This window comes from Pseudonaja textilis, chromosome 1 (assembly GCF_049901715.1).
Source record: "Pseudonaja textilis isolate UNSWEBS1 chromosome 1, rPseTex1.2, whole genome shotgun sequence".
NCBI lineage: Eukaryota > Metazoa > Chordata > Lepidosauria > Squamata > Elapidae > Pseudonaja > Pseudonaja textilis.
Genome location: NC_141990.1, coordinates 167,463,830 through 167,490,067, shown reverse-complemented (window position 1 = coordinate 167,490,067; position 26,238 = coordinate 167,463,830). Strand labels below are relative to the sequence as shown.

The 26,238-nt window shown below is 42.6% G+C and overlaps 1 protein-coding gene across 4 annotated transcripts in view; it reads left to right on the top strand.

Annotated features, from left to right (window-relative positions):
- PARD3B (par-3 family cell polarity regulator beta) overlaps nucleotides 1–26,238 on the top strand; it is an 897,218-nt gene that overhangs the window by 477,164 nt on the left and 393,816 nt on the right. For all 4 annotated transcript variants that reach the window (XM_087913651.1, XM_026707819.2, XM_026707818.2 and 1 more), the window contains 2 exons: nucleotides 15,510–15,716; nucleotides 17,736–17,994. In XM_087913651.1, the coding sequence (XP_087769777.1) occupies nucleotides 15,510–15,716; nucleotides 17,736–17,994 (466 nt within the window). The remainder of the gene's footprint in view (nucleotides 1–15,509; nucleotides 15,717–17,735; nucleotides 17,995–26,238) is intronic.

Below are 26,238 nucleotides of genomic sequence, written 5' to 3'. Positions count from 1 at the left end.
GCAACTAGGTTGAATCCTGCTTCTCTCTGTTGCCCAGGAGCCCATTCTATGAGAGGGGAACTTGCAGGCTTCTCACTTTGCTGGGAAAGAGGCACTTTCGCTTTCCCAGCAATAGCAGGTAAGAGAAGCGGTGCGGAGCAGACATACGCTTCTCCTCCATTGTTCTTTCCAGCTGGGAAAGTGAGAGTGCCTCTCTCCCGGCAAAGCAAGGAGCCTGCAAGTCCACCTCTCATCGAATGGGCTCCTGGGCAGCAGAGAGAAGCAGGATTCAACCGAGCTGCTCCTCTTTCGATGAGAATGGGACTTGCAGGCTTCTTGCTTTGCTGGGAGAGAGGCGCTCTTGCTCTCCCAGCTGGGAAGAACAATGGAGAAGTGTGTGTCAGCTCCAGACTGTTTCTCTTACCTGCTCTTGAGGAGCGTCTCCCTGCGTGTGTCCACCCTCAAAGCCCCACCACAGACTCTGGTTGCGAGGGGGGGAGAAGAACAGTCGCCTGAAGGAACTGGCTGAACAACAATAGCCAGCCGCAGTGGAAGTGTACCTTTGGGTGACTCTTCTTCTCCTCCTCGCCCCTCCTCTCACGACTGGCGTCTGTGGTGGCAGGAGCGGCAGCAAAACGAAAGGAAGCAGTTTTCCTCCCAGTAGAGGCGGCGGTGGCAGCAAAACGAAAGGAAGCAGGCGGAGGCGTCAATGTGGCACAGGTGCTGCGGTGGTACTGGGGCCAGGGAGCACCCCCCCCAGGCCCTTCCAAAGTACGGTACCTCTATGATTGGCAGTGGCGGGAGAAGCAAATCGAAAGGAAGCGGGCAGAGGCATCGGACCTGGCTGCCTCCATCCGCTTCCTTTCATTTTGCTCCTGGTAGAAGTGGGCAGAGGCAATGGAGGTACTGCGGCAATGGTGCTTCTAACGGGAGGCCACCACATGATAGGGAGAGCTGGGAGAGCATCGTATGGCAGCTTAGCCAGCCAGCTGAGGCCAGGGATTGGGGGGGGGGGCAGGTAGACAGGCCCCAGCTGGTGCTGCCGATGGGATGGGGCCATGTCGGTGAGGAAGCCAGGCAGCCGAGCCCGGGGATGGGTGGGTTGGTAGGCTGGGCGAGGACTGTGGAGCCCCAGAGATGGCTTGGGAGGCCCGGGGACAGTGGGGGAAGGGCTAGTGCGACTTTCAGGCTTACTTGTGAGCAGGCAGATCAGTGAAGAGGCTCGTGTCGCAGTGAAATGCAGGCAGCAATGGCTGCCCTGGTGGGCGGGCAGAAGGCATGTTGCACATGCACACGATGTTGCACATGTGTGATAGGGACTGACCAGGCAGGGAGTGGAGAAGCAGGTAGAGAGGGGGCAGCCACAGGCCTGATTTACCGGTTCTCCGAACTACCGGGAACAGTAACATCCGGTTCTATAGAACCAGGCCAAACCGGTAGAATCTCAACCCATAAAAGAGTCTTTCTGCTCTAAATTGTACCTAACTTTCTGGGGCAAGTCAGAGACAGGGCAGAAGAAAGGTAATCCTACTTTATGCAAATGCCTATATTTAGATAGGTCTAGTCCTATATATATTTACTCTGCAGTAACATGGTCCAATATATGTGTGCAGTTATGGCAAGAAGCTAAGCATTACTAAAACAATGCCTGTATGGATGTGTCTATACTTTACATTTGTCTGTCAGAATATACCAGGATTTTTTGGAAAGACTCACTGCTTTCTCAGGCAATACTTCTGGCTTGTATTGGTTCTGTTGATTGCTTTGATTTCTAGCCTAATATACAGTATATGAGGTGAAGAGGGCTTCAGTATATGAACACTACTTCTATGCATGTGTTGTGGTTCGCCGGCAGTAGGTGTGGACGGCTGAGGCCTCGAAGAGCGAGGCCTTGGATGAGGGGCATGTGTGATGCAGGGATGGGGCCAGGACTATCAGAGAGTGGAATGCTGCCTTCGGAGATTGTGGAGGCTGGCAGCAGTGATGCAGAGGACTCTGAGGAGCCTGTGCCCAGTGCGCGTACGCACAGGGCTGCTTGAAGAAAAGAGCAGCTGCAGCAGCACAGGCGACTCCAGAGTAAGGCTGCAAGGTAATGGCCCATCCCTTAAGAGATAAAAGCCAGCCTGAGAGACCAGGATTCTTTGCAGGAAGCAAAGAAGTTCTTGCACTTCAAGCCTTGTGGATGTTCGGACTATCCTGGTTTGTGTTTGGAGACTTTCCTGGTTCGTGTTTGGAATAGTTCTTGGCAACTTAATCTAGTGTTTTTGGCAGCCTTGCCAACCTTGACAAGGCTTGTTCTTATCAGAGACAATTAGTTTTCATAGCCTTTTAACTGTGAATGAACAGAATTCTCAAAGAAGCATTAAAAGGTTTTGCTTTTACCCCTGTTTGGTGTTTGTTTCCTTGGAACAAGGTTTGGGTCAGAACAGCATGTGTATGCATTTGTGTGTGTATGTACAAAATTTAAAACTAATATAATCATTGCTTTTTTAGTACTTTTATTACAAAACACTGTGAAGCTGCAGTTTTGTACTTTCTTATAAAAAATTAAACAATGCTAAATCAGTTAATGAAAGTGCAGCTTATTATCTTAAAGTATCTATTAAATTTTGATATTCTTTATTGAAAATGTATGTTTATGGGTTTTTTTTCCTTGAACTATTGTTTTTAGACTTCTTACGTTTAAATGTGTACAGAACTGTAGATTAATATAGGACAAAAACTTTGTGGATATAGTTGTCATTGTCTGGTTTTGTATTAAATATTTGAACTTTTATTTTGTATTGAAGTGATGGTATTCAAGTCTTGTATTTGTATAATTATCTACTACCATTATTTATTTTCCTTTTTCATTATATCAATACTGCCTTGCATGTAGTTCACATACAGTGTAAACAATTATAAATAAAAATATAGCAAATATTGATAACAAATTTCAAGGGACCAATCCTGAGGTGTGGATAATAGTCGCCTTGAGTGAAAAGCGGAAAAACTAGAGAAACTGATGACAGCCAATTTTTACCATCTTGTAGCAGGAGTGTCAAACTGGTGGCCAGATGTGTCATGTGCAGGCCACACCCACCCCAGCTCCACCAAGGGGAAAATGTTGTGATACTCACATGACAGCAACATGATGCCACAAGTTTGATACCTGTGTTGTATCACTCTCATACTCATAATTCCGGCGTCCTGTAAGAAAGTAACCTGATGGAAATTATTCTCACACTACAATGGTATTGCATACATTGAATTAATATAATTTTCTTGCTTCATCTTAGTTACTATTGCTGGCTTTGTTGAGGCCTATAATCTTATATCATCTATTATAAATCATAGTGTGTAGTTTCTTAATATCGACAGAATGAGGTAGATACGAAAAGTCAATGTGTGTGTGTGTGTGTGTGTATACACACACACACACACACACACACACACACATTGACTTTATATATATATATTATGTGTGCTCAAAAATTTATATGTGAACAACCAGAATCCAGGTTCCATAGGTAGAGTTACCACACTGCTGGGGAAAGGAAGGCAGGTCTTCTTTTTTGTCCTCAGGCAGGCATAGTCTTTAAAATCAGATATGGTTTAACTTCTTGAGTCTCTAACATGCTAACTCTTCCTGAGCAGACTTTTTTTCTGTAGCTTTGTAATTAGCACCTAATAAGTGCTAGCCACAAGTTAACAAGTTCTGCTCTGTGACCTTAATTGTTGATTAGAACCCACAGCCAGCTTGACTTACTGCCTCAAATTACAAAATCATGATCAAGAGCACACCTGGTTTCTCTATGCTTCTTCATCCTTGAAATTCCATGTGTTGCTTTAATTTTCCCCAATTTTCACTGTCCTTTTTGAGTTGTTGTGCCCGGACATGGACACATTATTCCGAATGTGGTCTGACAGGGCAGAATAGAGTGACCAATTATTTTCCATGACCTGGATTCTATGCTCTAAATTTTATTAATAAATAATCAATGTGTTTAAGTGCAATACAGAAATGTAATTTTCTTTTTATCTGATTTTTAAAATAATGTACTAGTGTAGGCTTGAGCCAGCTCATCCTAGCAATTCCTTCACAATTTGTTAATTCATGTTCAACTAGTGTAGGCTTTTTAAATGAAATGATATTATCAAAGGAAAAAGGCAACTAAATGTTCTGCACTATTCTAGGACTGTGTGTGTGTGTTCTCTGTAGGAACTTTGACTAAATGATGTTAGCTGGTTTTAAATAGTATGATTCAAGAAGGTGAGGGAAGCAAACTTCACTTCTGTTCAAGCAAGTACACTGTGTTGTTAATCTTTGCCACTGCACTCCACATTTTGACAGGATCCCTATAAAATGCTCTTAGGCCATAAACGGAACATAAGCCTGTTCAACGTGTTCTCTAATTTTAGATGCATTAGCAAGAACTAATGAAGTGTTTAACTGAGTTTACACATTAAATAAATGCTATCATGTTTTTTTCTCTTTTTTCTTCCATTTTTTTTTTAAATACCTGGGGACGCTGCTATATGGGAGGTTAAAAAGAAGGAAGTATTTAATTTGTCTCTTTTGATCAAACTGAACATTTATACAAAAAATATTTGCAATTTTTTTTTCACATCCATATTGTATTTCACATTCAAAGAGTCTCACAAGTGTTTATAAAAGGTATAATATGTAAGATGACATGGGCACATTTATACATAAAAGAACGTTTTTTAAGGGTGGAATATTTGGAATAAGATTTGTATATAATATGCTGACCAGTGGTGGGATTCAGAAATTTTTTACTACCTGTTCTATTCCATATTAGCAGGCTTGAAACCCTGTGTTCCTATTGGTCTAGAAAAGCCGGATCGTGATTGGATGGCTTGAACGTTCCTGATTGGCTCATACAGGGTTTGCCGCGATTGGCTGAAACCAAGCGCGGCAAAGAGTTGTCATTGGCAGCTTAGCCACGGCCAGCTCTATAAGAAGAGCTGCCGCGCGCTAGGGTTTTTGTCTCAGAATCTATCTGTTAAATAAAGAGCTGTTGTTCACTACTCAAGCTTTGTCTATTCATGGGACCCACCGACCATACTTAACACTAGCGACAAGGATGGGATTCTGAGACAACAAGGCTGACCAGCACGTGGCAAACGGCGCAGAGACGACCAGTGAAATGGCCAGCAGCGCCACGTCGCCCGCACCATTTAACCCAGCCAGCGAGGACTGGGAGTCCTACATTGATCGTTTCCAAATGTTTTTGGAATCCAACAACTTGAAAGACGCCACCAGTAGCAAGAAATGGGTGGTATTTTTAATGCACTGCGGGCCCACCGTTTTCAAAATGGCCAAGGTGATAGCAAAGCCCGCAGATGTCAAAACGATGGATTGGGACAACCTAGCTCCCATCCTCCGAAACCACTATGCTCCGGCCTTACCAACTCTTATCCGAAGGCATGATTTTTATCAACGAGACCAGCACGAGGGCGAGAGCATCGGTGAATTCGTGGCCGACCTGAGGGACCTTGGAGGTTTGTGCGGATTTGCTAACCTGGATGAGGCCATGCGAGATCGGGTCGTTCTCGGCCTGAAAGACCCAGCGCTCCAAAGCAGACTAATGGCCACATCTACCTCACCGATGCCATAGCCGAAGCAACCGCAGCTGAAGCTACCCGCAAATCAGCAGCCCGAATGCGGCATTCAAACGGAACCGATCATCAATCGACCAGCGAGGCAACTACCACACCAGAAAAACTCACAACCACCACCCACCATGGTGACGTCGAATCCCTTTCTGACAGTGAAGAAGAAGAGATTCACTGACTTCAGGCAGAACGCAATCGGCGTGACAGGCGAGGTCCTAAGTCGGGGTACCAGTGTGCCGGCTGTGGAGGAAATCACCCACGTTCCAAATGCAAGTTCCTGGACGCTGTTTGCCGACATTGCGAGAAGCGGGGGCATATCGCTAAGGTATGCCGTAATAAAAGAAACTTCAGCCCCCGGCATCAAGGCAACAGACCGAGAAGACGAGATGGCACCCCCGCCAAAAACTGGGACCACCAGACTGACAGCCGGTGGAGCTGGGACGGCCAAAACAAAAGATTCAACGAGGCACCGCAAAGAGAAGAAACACACTAAACAGTTATCATCGCCCATTCTTCACCAATAGATGGACAGAAGATACGCATCGAGGTCGGTATCGAAAACCAACCATGCACCATGGAGGTAGATTCTGGCTCCTACCTCTCCATGGTCTCCTGGTGCACCATAAAGCATCTAATACCCAGCATATGCCGCCAGGAACTAAGTGACCAGAAATTGATCCTGAGGGACTACCAAGAGAACCGCATCCCAGTGGCTGGCATCGGGCATTTCAAGATCACCTACAAAAACCGCACCAATATTTTACCACTTACAATTGTAGATAAAGACCGCCCCAGCCTACTTGGATTACAATGGTTCACACCGCTAGGGATCTAGATGGCAGGCATCAATCACACAGACAAAGAAGATTGGGAGGCGACACTCGTACGAGACTTCCAAGAGGTCTTCGATGACACTTTAGGCAAGTACAAGGGGTCCCCAATCTCCTTCAATCTTAGCCCAGACATCGCTCCCATCCGCCTCAAGCCGCGCCGAGTGCCATTTGCACTCAAGCCTAAGATAGACGAGCAATTAAATAAGCTCATCGCGCAAGGGATTTTAGAACCTATCGACCATGCCCATTGGGAAACACCCATTGTCACCCCCATCAAACCAGATGGCTCCCTGAGAATCTGTGGAGACTACAAGGCCACCCTGAACCATGCCCTGCAGCAGAGTGCCTACCCTGTGCCAGTAGTCCAGCATCTCCTACAGTCACTGGGGGGTGGCAGAATCTTTGCAAAGCTCGACCTGGCACAAGCCTATCAACAACTGCCGGTCGATGCTGAAACCGCCGAGGCACAAATGATCGTGACACATCGAGGGGCATTTAAATGCAACCGACTCCAATTTGGAGTCAGCGTCGCACCTGGCATCTTCCAAAGCCTAATGGAAAGACTGCTGCAGGGAATTAAAGGAGTCATACCCTATTTCGACGATGTGCTAGTAGCAGCCCCCAATAAGAAACAATTGGAGAAACGGCTAAGAGCAGTCTTACAAAAATTTAAAGTCTCCGGCCTCAAAGTAAAAAAAGAGAAGTGCCAACTATGTACTGAAAGGGTTGAATTCCTGGGGTACCTCCTAGACAGACATGGAATTCACCCTACTGACAAAAAATTAAAAGCCATCAAGGAAGCCCCCAGACCGAAAAATAAAACGGAACTCCAAGCATTCCTTGGACTCATTAATTTCTATAATGTTTTCCTACACCAGAAGGCGACTGTCACAGAACCCTTGCATAGGCTCCTGGATAAAGCAGCATCCTGGATCTGGGGAAGGCGAGAGGAACACGCTTTCCAACAAATAAAAAACCTTTTGACTTCCGACGCAGTCCTTATTCAATATAATGAAACCCTACCGCTGACTGTCACATGCGACGCATCACCCTTTGGTGTTGGGGCAATCCTAAGTCACACCTTGCCAAATGGGAAAGAGGCTCCCATTGCATTCTTCTCAAGAACCCTGTCCAAGCTGGAGAGGAACTACAGCCAGCTGGACAAAGAAGCCCTAGCCACCCTCTCTGCAGTGAAAAGATTCCACGAATACATTTATGGTAGGACTTTTTCAATTATTACGGACCACAAACCCCTACTAGGCATTTTGGCTGGGAACAAACCCACTCCAACCATCCTGTCACCTAGGATGACGAGATGGTCTGAATTTCTTGCCACTTATAATTACCATTTAGCACACCGACCCGGCAAGACCATCTTGCACGCTGACGCTTTAAGCCGATCCCCCGTACCAGACGTGCAAGATGACCCAGCACCCACATTATCAATTTTACAAATAGAACCAGTAACCACGCCGCCATTGACTGTGCAAGACATTGCCCGTGAAACAAGAAGGGACAAACGCTTGGCGTGAGTCCTCAGCTGGGTGGAGAGGGGTTGGCCAGAAAGCGAAAAAAATGAACTCTTTAAACCATTTAAAAACTGGCAAACTGAACTTTTTTCACAATGGGGGTGCATTCTTTGGGGAGACCGGGTGGTTATACCAGAAACATTACAGAAAAAAGTTCTAGACATGCTGTACGACGGACACCCGGGCATTGTGCGAATGAAAGCCCTGGCCAGAAGCTACGCTTGGTGGCCAGGCGTGGACAAACAAATAGAAACTTGGATCGCCGCTTGCAGCAGATGTCAAGAGACTCGCTCGACTTCCCCTGCAGCTCCACCACTAGAATGGGAAACCCCCAGAGGCCCCTGGTCGCGAATCCATATTGACTTCGCAGGGCCAACCAAAGGACATACCTTTTTAATCACTGTTGATGCTTACTCAAATTGGATCGAAGTAAGCAAAATGAAAACAACCACCACAGAAGCCGTTATCAAAAACTTAAACAAACTTTTCGCCACGCATGGTCTGCCAGATGTGTTAGTATCTGACAATGGACCTCAATTTACCGCATTGGCGTTTGAGCAATACTTGGCAGACCGTGGCATCGGACACGCACTGACATCGCCTGCTCACCTGGCGGCAAACAGGCGAGCTGAATGCATGGTTCAGTTCACAAAAAAAACCATCCAAAAGATTGAACATGGCAACATCCACGAGAAAATCAACAAAATGCTTCTACTACAACATATCACACCCAACACCACCACGAACAAATGCCCAGCGGAATTACTCATGGGCAGAAGGCTCCGGTCACCTCTAGACCGTTTGCACCCTACTTACACTCCAGAGAAACCCCCTGGATCTACTAGCAAATACTGGGCCTTCAACGTGGGAGACACTGTTTTTGCTAAAAACTTTACTGGGGACCCACTATGGCTACCTGCAAAGATCACCCAAGTCACCGGCCCCCGGTCCTACCGACTTGAGACCACCGACGGGAGGAGCTGGAAACGGCACATTGACCAGCTACGGTCTAGGCTGGCCACTTTTCCCCTCACAGACTTTAACCAGGAAATCGGGGGGCCTCAAACTTAGAAAAAGAACCAGTATCTGCGCAAGCAGAACACCCCCCACACACATAAAATAAAAATCAAACATTAAACCAGCAATACTTACCTACAAACAGGGAACTGAGGCAGGCAGGTGCTTCACCTGGAAGTAGCAGCCAGACAAGCTCAACCAGCCCAGAGAATCCAGGCGGGAGCAACAGAGCGAATGACTCGACCAACCCGGATACACCAGGCGGGAGTTGCAGCTATAGGCCCAGCTCACCCTTCCAGGCGGTTCCATCGAGAAGCTTGAGAGCGACGCGGAGCCCGTCCGAACCTGACGACGACCAGAGACATTATGAACCGCGCAAGTCAAGTAGGCAGGTCCGAAGACCCGCCTACTTACGTGACTACATTACCCCGCCCCATTACCCCGACGGAACCAAGAGGGGAGGGGTGTTCCATATTAGCAGGCTTGAAACCCTGCGTTCCTATTGGTCCAGAAAAGCCGGATCGTGGTTGGATGGCTTGAATGTTCCTGATTGGCTCATACAGGGTTTGCTGCGATTGGCTGAAACCAAGCGCGGCAAAGAGTTGTCATTGGCTGCCTAGCCACGGCCAGCTCTATAAGAAGAGCTGCCACACGCTAGGGTTTTTGTCTCAGAATCTATCTGTTAAATAAAGAGCTGTTGTTCACTACTCAAGCCTCGTCTATTCATAGGACCCACCGACCATACTTAACAAGTTCTGTGGGCATGGTGTTGCTTGGTGGATGTGGCTTGGTGGGCGTGGCAGGAGAAGTATTCTGTAAAATCTCCATTCCCTCCCCACTCCTGGGGAAAGGTTACTGCAAAATCCCATTCCCTCCCCACCCCACTAACCTGCTTTCCAGCTCTGTTCTCCTGTACAGGGAAACAAAAGAAGACCCAGCCAATCAGCTGGGACTTGGGAGGCAGAGATTAGATGGGGGCGGGGCCAGTCAGAGGTGGTATTTGCTGGTTCTCTGAACTAATCAAAATTTCTGCTACTGGTTCTCCAGAACTGGTCAGAACCTGCTGAATACTACCTCTGATGCTGACATTGTAAACTGCCCAGAGAGTTCCATAAAGCACTATGGGGCAGTATATAAATCTAAACGTATTGCTATAATGATTGTATTCACCTGGGTTTTTTATCCAGCTGTAAAATCCAAGAAAGTGCCAAAAAGAATTGATAGTAGAATCTAAGATACATGATCACAGCCATCTGCCCTAATGATTATATCAAGAATAACATTATCCTTCAGTTATATTTTCAAAGTCAAAAATTGTATATCCTTTTAATGGAATTAATCCTCCCAAATGTCATTGTAACACATATGGCATCCATCTATATCAACCGTTATGCGATATGTTTTGGTACTTCCCTCTCAAGTTCTATCACCTTAACTCTGCTGGTACAGGAAACAAGAATCAAAATTGCTGTTAATTTAATCTATTCCAAAAGCACCACAATAGTCGATTGGTTTGATCAGCTCCATTTAAAAGCGAAGTCAAACTAAGCATACAGTTCTTGCTTTGTTTTGTTTTCTTACAAGACTTAGGGAGAATGTCATGGTGAATACACACATTACAGACATTTAAGTGGGGGAGGAAGATAATGAGGTCTCTTCCTGGGCCCGGACATTCCATGCAGGAGTTTAATTTTCACACACCAAAGCCCAAGCATTGCAAAATGGGGAGCAGTGTAGTATAATGGTCAAGGTGCTATAGATCAGGGGTGTCAAATTCAAGGCCCATGGACCGGAACTGGGTGCTTAAATCTGGCCCATGGAGCTGGCCTGGAAATAGCAAAGAATCGGCCCGTGATGCCACTGGCAGCCAAAACAGGGTATGTGAGGGCAGCACAGGCCCCACAGGTTGGGGAAGGAGAAGATTCTAACCTAGATTTAAGTCTATTTTGTGAGCTTGCCGTGATAAAAATATAGTCAAGGAAGGCTTGCTTTTTTTTGACAACTAGAGCAGTACCAATAGCAGGATTTACAAAGTGGGGGATGCAGTTGTGCTTTCTTTTTCCATCCTCTTTTCCTACTTGGATTGAACAATTTTATGCTACGTTGTTCATATATATTTTATGCATGTGCATATAAGTTCTCCTTACTTAGGGGTCATCCATTTATCATCCATGTTTCTCTGAAATGTGTTTCCTAAAAATGAACCTAAATTGTGAATTCAAGCCCAAAACCGAGACCTTGTATGGATTAAGCACTACAAGAGAACCCTATATTTAGAGCCAGGTAGTGGTTTTCTTGTTGAAAGCTAGCAATCAAAGTTGTTTTCTCACTAGAAAGCAACCTTCCTTTTTCCTCTACTGATCAGAAAATCTTTTATTTTAGCTGTGCCTTCTTTACTGATTTTTCTCTTATTGTTTGTTGTTCCTTTTCAGCCTCAAATGGGCACAGCTGTACCTCTCACTGAGGCTCATGCCTTTATTAATTTTAAGTACCTTCAGTGCTCACAGTCCATTTCAGCAGTTGCTAATTTGGCAATAATGGTAGTCTCCACAATGACAATTAATGAACAAAGGAAGCTTGCACTTTGTGACCTAGCAACCAGGTTCCCTTTAAACTGGTTTCTCTCATTTTTTCTCTCTCTTTTTTGTGTACAAGCCCTCAAAGTCCCAGAGGACAGCAGAATTAAATTGCTTTGTCAGTAATCTTTACTATGGATGGCAATACTTGCTCTCCTTTTTCTTTCTTTTCCAGCCTCTCTCCTGGTTTCATTAATTACTTGAATTAATTTACCCATTATGGCATTGTGTATTTAGTTCCAAACATGCAAATATCACCAGATTTAGTATTGTATTTAAATAGCTATCATTCTCCCAAGGCTCCAAAATTCTTCATTAAGCAGCAACCAGCATGCATTTTTGCCTGTTTAATTTTTTTTAGAGCAAGTGGATTAATCCAAGTATTTGGTTGGTCTTTCTCCATCAAAAACCATAACGTACAGTTTACATTCTTTACTTACCATCTATCATTTTCTGAGCTCTTTATTTTCTTATGTGCCTTGTACCTTTGAAAAGTGTTAATAATTTTCATTTAGATACACCAATTTATATGAATGAGTTTTTCTGGGTGATGCAGTTCATGCAATAAAAGAAAACAGTAGACTGAGAAGAGAGAGGAACCATTTTCTGTAGGGGGAGTGGTTAATGCTTTGTCATAGTAATCAGTAAGGTCTGCATTAAAAGCAAAATACTACACTGGAAAAGTATTCAACATTGCCACCATTCTTTCAATTTACAGCTAATACATATGAAAACAAAACTGAAAATTCTTTCCAGTACGTCTTTTATCCCCCTATGCATGCTCATTTTTTCCTTGCACACATTTCTTTCTATATCCCATCATGATCTATTTCTTTCTATATCCCATCATGATCTTTCTTTTTATTTTGCATCACTAAAGTCTTTGAAACTTTGGGTGAGCTAATTATCATTTGCTAATTCTGCATTCTGCAACCATCCCTTTTGTGTTGCGTATCTCAGCCATTTCAAAATGCTCTTTGTACATCATCCTGCCCCTTTTCTTTTCTCATCTTAATGTTATTTTTTTCTGCTTCTGGACTGTGGTATCTTTTTTCAGCACATTTATTGACCCACTGTTCACTATAGGCAAAAAGTAGCAGTGATGATGCCATTAGGATATATTCTATATTCTTCTGTACTTGAACAGAAGTAATATTACAATATTGTAATATTGTGACCGGAGTTTCATCACTTGGCACCCTCCCTCAACCCATGGATGTTTATGATTTCATCCCCAGTCCTAAGTCTTTGCTTCTTTTCTTTTAGTCTTTTTCATAGTGTTGTTTATTAGTTTATTTGTGGGTTAGTTAAAGAATCTGTAGTTAAAGAATTAAGATAGCCACAGTAAATTATATGAAAAAAACATAAAATGTAATCATCCATTGAAAAATCTAAAAAACCAAACCCACAATATAGCAATAAATAACTTGTGCAGCAATAAATCATCAGATAGTACCACTCATTATTCCTCAATTCATTTCTGGAAAATAAAACTGTTTTGACCAATTTTCACACAAATAGGTGACTAATGTATCTTCCAGAAAGATGATATTCCTTCATAGGAAAAAAAAATCATTTTTTCTTTCTCCTTCTCTTTTCTTGCACATTGTTCTTCCTAATCATTTTAAACAGGAATTACAGACATAATGCAGTGTCAGCAGTTCCCACCTTCAGGTCTCTGTATAATATGGCTGCCTATAAAAATGGTCTGAGAAAGGCAGTGCTGTTGATCTGGGAGATACCTGATATAGTGACTCTCTCTTCTTGACACTTCAGGCAAATTTTGTTGACCCTAATTATTAGAAAGAATTGGGAAAGATTTGTAAACAATCCAGGTCTATTATCTTCTTCCCTTGACCATTAAGTTGATTTCTGAAAACACAAAATCTAAAAAAAATCTAAGTATACATAGCATACAGAAATCCTTTAGCAATCTCACTTAGAGAGATTTGTTCAGCTAACAATAATACACCTAGCTGTATTTAAGGGCATCTCTTCGTTTTTTGTTTTTTCCCCGCTATGACTTCTGCTGTGTAGATCTGCTCTTTAGTTTCTCTGTGGGCAGCTTTTTGTGCAAGCACCTTTTCTGACCTTTTCTCCTCTAATTCAGGGGTCCCCAACCACAGGGCCACGGACCGGTCCCGGTCCCGGTCCCGGTCCATGGATCATTTGGTACCGGGCCGCAAAGAAAATAAAAATAAAATCAAAATGGCGGCTTTCTTCGCCTTCGGTGAATGCTGCTGGGATCAGGGATCAAGGACACAAATGAAAGAAGGGGAGGGAGGAAGCAACCAAAGCCTGTACTGCTCTCCGGCTCAGCGGCTTCGGTTTCCTCCCGCCTTGTTCCTCTCTCAGTCGCTCTCTCGCTCCTCCACCAGCCCAGGAAGAAACTGCTTCAAAGAAGCCGGCAGGGTGGCTTTTCCTGTCGGCGCAGCTCCTCCGAAGCGCCTGTTCACCCCCACCCCGCCACCCGCGGTTCAATCCAGTGCTCCGTTCTGCCTGCCTGCCTGCCTTCGTTTCTGGTTGTTTCGGAGTAGCTTTGGCTGAGAATAATAACTATTCACCTCTTTTACTCAGCCGAAGCTACTCCGAAACAACCAGAAACGAAGGCAGGCAGGCAGGCAGGCAGGCAGAACGGAGCACTGGATTGAACCGCGGCGGCGGGGTGGGGGTGAACGGGTGCTTCGAGGAGCTGCGCCGACAGGAAAAGCCACTCCTGCCGGCTTCTTTGAAGCAGTTTCTTCCTGGGCTGGTGGAGGAGCGAGAAAGAGCGACTGAGAGAGGAACGAGGCAGACACCTGAGGGATAAGGCTGAGGGAGGGAGGGAGACACCTGAGGGATGAGGCTGAGGGAGGCAGGGCTGAGAGGCGGGGCTTCTCAGCCATCCTGCAGGGACTTGTCCTGAGCCGCAGAGACAGCCACGGGCCGCCGCCGCCCAGCGCTCAGTTTTGAAGGCGCTCCTCAGCCCGGCGCAGTTCCTGAATCTGCAGCTGAAACCCTCCGTTTTAACTGTCCCAATAGAAGAGAATATCTGTCGCTCAGGGTTGCAATGAGGAGGCACTGGCGCTCCCTGAACTTGGTGGTTTGCTGGCAGACGTTTTATTACCCGACTAGGTTATCTAGTCAGGTAATGAAACGTCTGCAAGCAAACCACCAAACTCGACTCCTCCCCCCCCCCTCCTTGAAAAAGTGTCCGTATCCCATCCCCCCCCCCCCCCCCCGTCCTTGAAAAAGTGTTTCTGCGTGAAACTGGTCCCTGGTACAAAAAAGGTTGGGGACCACTGCTCTAATTCACTTTTCATTTATTCTTCAAAAAAACCCTTTGCTGTTTTCCATGTCGTCCCTTTAGTCTTCAAACATATCAGTGGAGGAGCTTACCTATGCAGATGACTTGGTTTTTCAAATGCATTTATGCCAAAAAGTTGAGGATTAAAATACTTGAGTCATTTTCATAAACATTCCTGGAAATAAGTTAATAGTCTTTTTATCCCTTTAAAAGAAAATTCTCAATATACCCCAGTAAACTTGGACATATATAGGATTTATGTGATTATTGAAGGAGGGTTACTTTCTTTATGAAACTAGTATTCATTTGTTTTAACAAAGCCAATGTCAGTTGTGAAATTATATTAAGGATCCTGGGGAAAGTTTAGATCCTGCTGTTTTGATTCCCTCATATTTTACAATAGTAATACTATTTTTGAGTTAAATATGCTCCCAACTTTTATAGTTTATGTTTTTTGTGCCTATGAGATTAACATTTAATTTACTAGACTACATAGTTCTGCATAATTATGTACAAGAGGTGACTTCCAGTTATGTAGGTTCAAGATTTAGCATTATAATATAATGGTGTACTAATTACAATTCTACTTTACAACTTGGACAAGTAAGCAGCTTTGTTACAGCTTTAGTTAGGTAGTTTGATGTTTTTTATTATTGTTCTCTTTCTTTAGAATCTCCTAGTAAGGATATTGGCCCCACCCTGGGATTAAAAAAGTCGAGTTCCCTAGAAAGTCTCCAGACAGCTGTTGCTGAAGTAAAAAAGAATGAGCTTCCATTCTACAGGCCTAGGCCTCACATGGTCCGTGGTAGGGGATGTAACGAGAGTTTCAGAGCTGCCATTGATAAATCCTATGATGGACCTGATGACATGGCAGGAGGTAGGTACCACAGAACCTTTCTTTTTTTAGTAAATCTATGTTGTCCTATGAACATTCATCTGTAAAAACCTGATTTTAAAGAAGAGTTGAATCCAGTTTTGCATATGGAACCATACACACTATAGTGCAGACTATGTAGGGAACTATATTGGGATTCTTGAATTGACCTTAACCTGTCATCTCTGCAAACGTGGCTGGTGATCATATATTGATCTGATCAATTAGTAGATATTAGTTTTCCATCTTGATATATGTGTACATCTATGTATGTATCTGTGCCCAATTCTTAGGACAGTTCTCTCATATTCTAAATATAATGACCAAAGACCACCCTTCTTTCAATGTTAATGCATTATCTAACATTGTATCTTTTTTGTGTGTGTGAACTTACTAGGTACTATCTGAATCAAGATTTCAATAATGTGTGTATATGTAAATGTAAACTTTGATAAACTTGGTCTCAAGCAGGATATATATGACCAAATATAATAAGTGGATAATAATACGAACAATTTTATCCAGTTAGATTTAGTGTCTTTCTAACAAAAAGAATTAGATGAACATCCATTGTAATGCAACCTCTGCAGTTATAACAGGATCGCTGGAAATATCTTTTGTTTGCAATTTATGAAAATTTGTTTTGCTTATTTATGTATTTATTTATTGAATTTATATTGCCATGGTGACTCGAGGTGGCTTACAGAATGTAAAACCATATTTAAAATAAAAAACCATAAAACTAACAAAAAGAATCAAATTAATAAAGTACAATAGAACAAAATATGGGGAAAAATAATATTTTTTAAAAAAAAATAACCTCCCAACTCCCATCCGCCGCCTAGATGACATGAGATCACATGAGCCATTTGATGGGCTCCATCCTGCTTTGGGTTCCCCAGGCCCCCTGGCAGACCTAGTTCTTTAGTGCCTTCTGGAAGACTATTAGTGAGGGGGCCATTCTAATCTCTAGGGGAATGATGTTCCAGAGAGAGGGAGCCACCATGGAGAAGGCCTTCTTCTGGGTCCACACAGGTGTATCTCCCTCAGGGATGAGGGAGCATTCCCTGTCTCCCCACTCTAATGGGTCAGGTAGATGTGACCAGCAAGAGATGTTCCCTCAGATAACCTGGTCCCAATCCATGAAGGGCTTTAAAGGTGACAACCAGCACCTTGAATTGCACCCGGAAGCAAATCGACAACCAATGCAGCTCCCACAGGAGAAGTGAACCATGTGTACACCGGGGTCTGCACAAAACCATGCAGGCCACTGCATTTTGCACCAACTGGAGCTTCCGGATGTTCTTCAAGAGCAGCCCCATGTAGAGCGCGTTGCAATAATCAAGACAGGGAGTGACTAGGGCATGAGTGACTGTGAGCAGGGACCGTTGGTCTAGGAAACGGCGTAACTTGTGCACAATCCGCAATTGTGCAAAGGCCTTCCTGGCCATCATTGCCATCTGCTCTTTGAGCAGGAGACATGAGTCCAGGAAAACCCCTAGATTATGTACAGGGTCTGTTTGGGATAGTGCCACCCCAAACTTATACACATTAATCAAATATGTATAGATAGTCTCCAACTTCTGATGACAATTGAGCCCAAAATTTCAGTTGCTAAATGAGACAGTTGTAAAGTGAATTTTGGCCCATTTTATGTCCTTTCCTGCCACAGTTGTTAAGTGAATCACTGCAGTTATTAAGTTGGTAACATGGTTGTTGAGTGAATCTGGCTTCCCCATTGACTTTGTTTGTCAGAAGGTCTCAAAAAGTGATGACAAGACCCCGGGGCAGAACATGCAACCATCATAAATATGAGTCAGTTGCTAAATGCCTGAATTTTGATCACATGACCACAGGGAAGCTGCAATGGTCCTAAGCGTGAAAAACAGTCATAAGTCACTTTTTAAAGTGCTGTTGTAGCATTCAATGTTCACTAAGTGAACTATTGTAAGTTGAGGACTACCTGTATGTAGTTTATAAGATTATTGACTGTACTTGCTGATTGCTTTTTTTACTCTGCAGATGGTCTGTCAGATAAGAGTTCCCTTTCTGGTCCAGAAGGTCAGAACTTTGCAAAAGCCTTTCACACAAATTCTGACTTAGAAGATATGGAAGGAAAGACAAAAAAACCCAAGAAGACCAAAGAAAAATTGAAAACAAAGGAAAAAAATAAAAAAACGAATCTCAAAAACAAATTGAAAATCAATGAAAAGGACAAAAAAGAAGAGAATGACAATCCTGAAAGAAAAACAAAAAAGAAAAGCTTGGGTGCTATGTTAAGGTAAAAAGTCTTTTTTATATTGTTTTCTGGTCTTATATTAATTTGAACTTGATTTATTTGGCTTGAGGCCCCTGAGTGAGGTTGAGTAGAAGTCAAGCTCTATATCCATTGAACATTTACTATAAATGAATACTATATATGCTAATTTTGCAAATACATCAGTTAAATTGCCTATTGGAAAAGGAGAATATATTTTTCAACATATACTTGCTAATTATTTTGTTGGCACTTATGACCTATTTTTCCTTAAAAAAAAAGCCTAGAGAGATGTTATAACAAATAAACTATTGATTTTGGAGCAAGCATAATGAAAGCAGTGAGACTTGATTGACACAAGTTTGAATGAAATCTTACTGGTTGTGGTTGGTTTGCTTTTAGGATGATTCAGACTTATCTTTAAAGTGCTTAAGTATCATAGTGTTATAAACCACACAAACTAAATATTGTTGAATGAAAAGTAGATACGTTCTTGTGTGGAGCTCTGTATTTATTGACTGCATCACTGCAGCTTTCTTGGGAAAATTATGTAAATGATTTGTCATTTGTCTTGTGGTACTTTTTTTTTACTTCTTTATCTGAGAAAAGGTAGGAAAGAAGATCCTTCCAAACTCTTGCAGTTAATAAATGGGGCAGAGAAGCTCAGAAGTGATTGTAGATAATATTTGCCTATGTTAATGCTGGCATCTTCTGCTTTCGGTAGTGCATGTTTTGGAAGTCGCCTCTCAGCTTCTAGAGAAGTTATGAAATGTTTGCTTTGCCAGAATATGGGTTTGCTGAATACTTTTAGATGTTTCATTTGACATCATTTTTAAGTTGATGGATATTTTTTTCCTCTGGTACCTGCCTTAAATGTTAGCCATTCAGCACCTTTTCATGAATTCTTGAGCTTTATTTCTGAATGGCCTGTACTATCATGGGTAGAAGTAAACATGTCTTTGAAAACAAAGAAGAAATGTTCTCAGCCTCTGAAAGAACCCCTCAAAAGTGCAGTGATGTCTATTCTGTTCTCCAGATGAATATATAGAAACATTAGATATATTGTTACTGTTTTTTTTCAAATCTTAAAGATACCATTTTGTGTTCATGTCTTATTTCATTTCATTCTTCAAATTAAAGAGAAGTACTGAACAAATTTGTCTTCCATATCTTGCAAGAACAACAAACTCCTTCATCAGACTCTCAGGCAATTAAATTTGATTTGACATAAGAAGGCACTTTACTGGTGATAAAGTTTCATGTCATTTGCCTCTGTAGGTTATTCAGAATGCTAAAATATAACTATTTAGTTGATAAATATTTAGAGTTACCAAGCTATATTAAGTGTTTCAGATTAAAGCAGTGGTGGTTTATATACCTGCAGGCCTCAGATGCTGTCCTGAAGATTATCTCTTCTATCACAATTATATCTTCAGGAAAAATATATGCATATCATGTTAAGGGAACTATAGAAATTGCATGTTTATGTAGAAGGCCAGGTACTTGTCTCTTTAAGGGTTTTTGATACCAATGAACTTTTGGTTTCATTTCTCATTTTCTTCATGCTTGCTAAGTGTTGCACACGTCTTACTTGTTCATAAAAATGGCATATTCTTGAGTTAGTTGGATTGGATAATTCATTCACCACAAACTTAATTTTATTGTGTGCCAAGAAACTTTGCTCTATCATGTCTTTCTTTGCCAAAAAGCCAAAACTTTAACATCATTAAATGGAAACTGGATTTTTTAAGACACCAAGATTATATGACATCTGTCATAGTATACTGTTTCTCTATGGCTTGATCCCAAAGCAGTTGTTAAAGGCACAATGTATAATAAATGCAATTTGACTGTGACTCAGTTATTACCTGTTTCAGATAGTGGTTATAAAATTTCTGGGTTTACCCTTCACTTTTTATGGGTATAAAGGTACGTTAACTATTGGAAGGTAGGCATACTTATGAAATTTTAATAACTACTCTCTATAGACAACCAATAGACAAGGGTTGTGGCGTTCAGCTTTATAAAATGTAGACCAATTGTACCAGACATTTTTCATAGAAGGGAAAAAAACATGATTGTGCATATGAAACATAAAGTCTTTTACTCTATCTTTAGTCAGGATATAAACATTTTAAAACTGTTAATGTTGGAACAGATCCATGTTTTTTCCACTAGTCCAGTGAGTTTAATCATGTTGGTGGAAGTTGTAATGGTTACATTGATTGTCAAATATTACCAGTATATAGCAGGGGTGGGATTCAAAATTTTTAACAATCAGTTCTGTAGGCGTGGCTTAATTTGTGGGTGTGGCTTGGTGATCACGTGACTGGCTGGGCATGGTTTGGAGGTCATGTGACTGGGTGGGCATGGCTTGGTGTGCATATGACTGGGTGGGCATGGCCATGTGGCCATGTGACTGGCAAACCAAGTGGTCCTCACTTAGTGGCCAATTGCTTAGCAAGTGTTCTAATTTATGACTGACCTCCCCAGAACTACTTAACCTGTTTTTGGAGTTTTGACAGCCATGCACTCACACACGCACACGCACACGCACACACACATACACACTTCCTTCTAACCCTGCTATTCTATGATTCTGAAAGGATCTCCTGCTGGAGCAGGGGATTGGACTAGAAGATGATCTCCGAGATCCCTTCCAGGCAAGCCTTGGATTGCTGTGCTATTTCAAAGAGTCTTCTGAAGCCAGCCTCCTTTCTCTCCTTTCTTTTTTCTCTTCCTCCCTCCCTCTGTCTGTGTATCTATCTACCCATCCATATATCTCATTCACTTTCTCCTCCCTCCCTTTCTTTCTTTCTTTCTTTCTCTTTCTTTCTGTCCCTTCCTTCCATCCCCCCTCTTTTTTTGACTATCTCTTTTCTTCCTTTCTCTTCCTTTCTCTTTCCCTTTTTCTTTCTTTCCCTTTTCTTTCTTTTCTTTCTTATCTCTTCCTTCTCTTTCCTCTCTTTCCCTCTCTCTCTCTCTCTCTCTTCCTCTCTCTCTTTCCCTCTCTTTTCTTCTTTCTCTCTCTTTCTCTCTCTCCCCCTCTTTTTCCCTCTCTCTCTTCCTCTTCCTCTCTTCCTCTCTGTTTCTCTCTTTCTCCCTTCCCCCTCTTTCTATCCCTTCCCTTCCTCCTTCCCTCTCTTCTTCTAAAGCTAGGAGAACCACCTAACACACACACACACACACACACGCTTCCAATGTCACTTGTTAACTTACTTCCCAGCTGCACACTTTCCCTGCCATAGCTCTGGCCACTTGGCACCACACACTGGCAGGAAGAGCAGGCCACACCAAGGCTGCCACAGGTCAGGCAGGCTATGGAGTGGCAGGCAAGGGGCAGACTGAGCCCCAGACACAGTTCCCCAGCTGTTGCACCACTCTGGCCGCTCAGCACCACCCACCAGCAGGAAGAGCAGGCCGTGCTGAGGCCACCACATGTCAGGCAGGGTGCAGGGTGCTGGGTGAGGGTCCTGTGGCCAGAGGGGCAGACTGAGCCCCGGACACGGCTCCTCGGCATCAGGATTTCCCGGAGGGGCTGCGGCATCACCCCTCAGCCAGGGTGATGACATCGGAAGAGGCAGCCATGGCCGAGGCAAAGGCCCCTGCAGATGTGCCCCCCACACACACACAGCCCGGCACCACCGCCCCAGCAACCTCCCTGTCTGCAAAAGCAGCTGCCTCCCCCTGGATGCCGCTAAGCCCAGCTGGCCAAGGGAGCGCCCAGAAGTTGAACTTGAAAGGGATCCCAAAGATCCAGACTTCCCTCCTCCTCCTCCTCCTTGGTTCCTGACCATCACAGCCCCCCGAAACAGCCTGCCTTGTCTGAGGCCTCTGACTTGCCTCCCCATGTGAGGCACACTCCCTGCCTGATCTGGACAATGCTGTGGGAGAACAGAGAGCCTTCCTGACATCTGGGTAAAGCCTACCAATGGCCCACCCACTGCTTCCACAGGCTGCTGGGAGGGAGGTGCGGGAGGTAATCAGGAAGCACGAGGCTAAGCCGCCTGCATCGCCCCTCCCTCACCGGGCCAAGTGTTTTAGTTGAGTGTGGGCCACCGCTGTGCGAGCTCCATGGGCTGGAAGATAAGGCTGATAGCGGGGAAGGAAGATCTGCTCTTGCGAGGCTTGACTTGCATCATTCTCACAGTGGCGGCCAAGTGGGCAGCAGAGAGAAGGGGTGGTAGGCAAGGAGTGATATGGAAGCCATAGCATCATGCTCCTTGGTCGCCCCCCCTCAATAACCAAGGCCCACCAGCTGCAGACAATCCAGGCAGGGGTGAGATGCAGGCTTGTGGGGACCCAAGCGGCGACGGATCAGCACTGGCTCACCTTCCTCTCGGCCACCAGCAAACCAGGCAAGTGGGGTGGGAGGGAAGCTTGCTAGGCCGCGAGTGCTTCATGGAACCGTGGCACTGGTGGCTAAGCAAGGCAGACAGGGATGGTTGGGGAGAGAAACTAGCTAGGCCATGAGTGCTGAGGGTGATGGTGGCATGACGGCGGTGGCCTAGGTTGGCCTGGGAGTCAGGACTCAACCGGGGCTTTTGGCAGCAAGGGCGAGGGTGGTGGTGGTGGTGCAGCGGTGGTGGCCTAGGCCAGCCCAGGAGTCACGACTCAACCAGGGTTGGCAGTAGCAGTGGCTTGTAGGTGACCGGGGCTTGTAGAGCCTCACTCACCTAGGGAGATCAGGTGGTGGAAGGCAGGAAGCAATGGCTGTCTGTCTGGTGGCAGCTGCTGCTGCCGAAAGCGATGGCAGCAGATGGGAAAATGTGGGAAACAATGTAGTGCACATGTGCTATAAGGAGTGACTGGGCGGGGCAGGTGGGGGAGAATGCCGTCAGTGATTGTTGTGCATGTGTGCGATGTTGCACATGCAAAATAAAGACTGACTGGGCAGTGAATGGATGGGTGGGCAGAGAGGGGTGGGGCCAGCCAGGGGCCTGTTTTACAGGTTCTCCAAACTACCAGGAATCGTAACAACCAGCTCTATTGAACCGGTGCGAAGCGGTAGAATCCTACCCCGGTATATAGTACCACAGTAATATTTCAATAAAAAGTTGTTTTATATCAGCAGCACAAGATAATTAATAAAGTAATTGAGTGCTAACCATTATTTTCTTCCTGTAGAAATATTATATTTTCTTAGAAATAATTAATCTTAGACTATTTACTCTCATTTTCAGAGTATGAACCATTTTGTCTCCTAATTTGCCTATATTGCTTTGAGCTAAGCATCTCAGCGACTTTAATTTTTCATTTTAGCTTGAGTCAGGAAATATTTTCATTAGTTAAAGAATTCGCACTGTACTTTTTTTTTTAACTAACCATATTAACTGCATAATATTTATGAGATATAAAGAATTGGAGTAAGTGTACCCCTTGAAGGACAGTCACAAAAAACAGCTAAGCTGGGGAGAGCAGGGAGCGAGCAAAGTAAACCTGCAAAGTTAACATGCAAGAAATTCCCACATCAATCCTACCAGGGAAACACTCTACTGCCAAACCCCTACCCCAAAAGAAGGAGATTGCTACTGATGAGTCACAGGACCCCTGCATGTGCTTCATCTGTACAGAAGCACTCAATGAGGATGAGAGTACCATGTAGTGCTATGTGCCACGTATGCTCACCACAAATGCTTGGGGCTAACTAAAGACATTGCCCAGTTTCTTTTCTTTTTTTTCTTTTTAAAAGTTTTATTGATTTTAACAACAAACAAAACCACATAAAACATACAACATAAAACATAAAAACATCATCCTCCTTCATAGATTTACAAACAGTGTATTGGTTGGTTTACCACTTTTTTGTGGATCCGTTTCCTAGACGCCATTATAGTTATATTACACAATAACTCATATTATCAATCAACAATTGTATAACCTAGTATCGTTACTAAGAAATCATTTAACTATAATTTTGTTAATTCATACTTTAACGAGATAACTATAATTTACTTAATTTATTTTACAACAAATCATAAAATCATACCAAATCTATCTTGATAAAGTTTTATAAAAGTAATATCAAAGAAAAAAGAAAAAGAAAATACATATTCATTATATCCTAAGTCTAAATATTCTATTATTATGTTTTATTATCTAACCATTGATAAAAAAGATCCCAAACTTCATAAAATTGTTTATCTTCTTGTTCTCTAATTTCAAATGTCAATCCACTCATTTCAGCACAATCCAATATTTTCTTAATAGTTTCTTCCTCTGATGGAATTTTCTCACTCTTCCAATTTTTAACAAATACAATCCTAGCCGCTGTTAATACATTTACAATCAAATACTTCAAATTTTTATTATATGTATCAGGTAAAATTCCCAATAAAAAAAATCTCTGGTTTCAAGTCTATATGTTTCTTTGTCATTTGTTCCAACCATATGCGAATTTTAGTCCAATATTTTCTAGCGTCCTCACAAGTCCACCACATATGGTAATATGAGCCAGGTATCTGATGACATTTCCAGCACTTTTCAGATTTATTCTTGAACATTGTTGCTGTTCTTGTCAGGGGAAATGCCACCTGTAAAACATCTTATACAAATTTTCTTTATATGCTGTCGACATTGTCATTTTATAATTTTGAGACCACAATTTTTCCCATTTCTCTAAATCAATCCCTTATCCAAAATTCTTCTCCCAAACAATCATCATTTCTTTAACTTGTTCCTCCTCTAATTTAATTTCCAGCAAATAACTATATAATTTTTTAATCACTTTTTCATCAGTACCTTCAAAATCCTATCTAAATCGGTCAATTTATCATAAAATCCCTCCATTTTAGAATTTTTAAGATACCTTGAATGTATTTGCGCATATGAGAACCAATTCATCCTTATGCCTTGTTCTTCTAGTTTTTGCATCGTTTTAAGTTCACTCTTTTCATCCAATATTTCCCCCTATCTAACTGTTTGTTCCTTCTTATATATTACAGGATAAGAAAAAGCTTCAATAGTTGATAACCAGACTGGGATTTTCAAATAACATTTTCTCTTAATTTTCTCCCAATTCAACCATAAAGACTCCCGTATGTAATGGCTTCTAAAATAGCCCTGTGATTTAGTTTCCTTATACCACAGAAAAGCATGCCATCTCAGTAATAAATCATGTCCTTCTAATGTCAACAATCTAGTCTTTCTTAATGTTATCCATTCTTTAGCCCACATTAAATTTGCAGCTTGGTAGTACAACTCCCAATTAGGAAGGCCAAATCCTCCTCTAATTCTAGCATCTTGTAGAAGTTTTAATTACCTTGCCATATATACTTCAACACAATTTTATTTAATTCTTCAAAATAATCTTTACCAAGCCTAATTGGTATTGTTTGAAAGAAGTATAAAATTCTGGGTAAAATATTCATCTTGATTGTTGAAATTCTACCTATCAATGACAACTGTAAGTTTTCCCATTTCTTCAGATCAGATGCTATCTGTTGTTTAAGTTTAATATAGCTATTCTCTTTCAATGTGGTACATCTTGACGTCAAATGTATCCCCAAATATTTAACCTTGTTCGTAACTTGAATTTTCAATAAGTCTGCCAATTCATCTCATTGTTTTAATAGCATATTCTTTGTCAAAATCTTTGTTTTATCTTTATTTATTTTCAAACCAGCCATGTCACCATACGTCTCTATCTTTTTCAATAGTTTTAAAGCTGTTTCTAGAGGATCTTCCAGAATAAAAACCAAATCATCCGCAAAGGCTTGCAATTTAAATTCCTCCTTCTTGACTTTCATTCCTTTTATATTTGGATCCTCTCTAATATTTCTATTCAACACTTCCAAAGTCAATACAAATAGCAAAGGTGATAATGGGCATCCTTGTCTTGTGCCTTTTCTTATATTAATAGAGGCTGTAAATTCTCCCTCTATCATTACTTTTGCCGTTTGCTTATCATATATGGCTTCTATTGCTTGAATAAATTTTCTAGCGAAGCCCATCTGTTCCAATAACAAAACCATAAATCTCCAGTTCACATTATCAAATGCCTTTTGGGCATCTAGAAATATCAAAGCCATTTGTTTTTCAGGATGCGTCTCATAATATTCCAAAGTGTCCAGAATTACCCTCATGTTATCTTTAATTTGTCTCTTTGGCAGGAATCCATTCTGATCAGGATGAATAAAGTTATTTAAGTATCTTTTGAGCCTTTCTGCCAAAATTGAAGCAAAGATTTTATAGTCTGCATTCAGTAAAGAAATAGGTCTATAGTTCTTAGTTTGTAATGGATCAGCCCCTTCTTTTGGAATAAGTGTA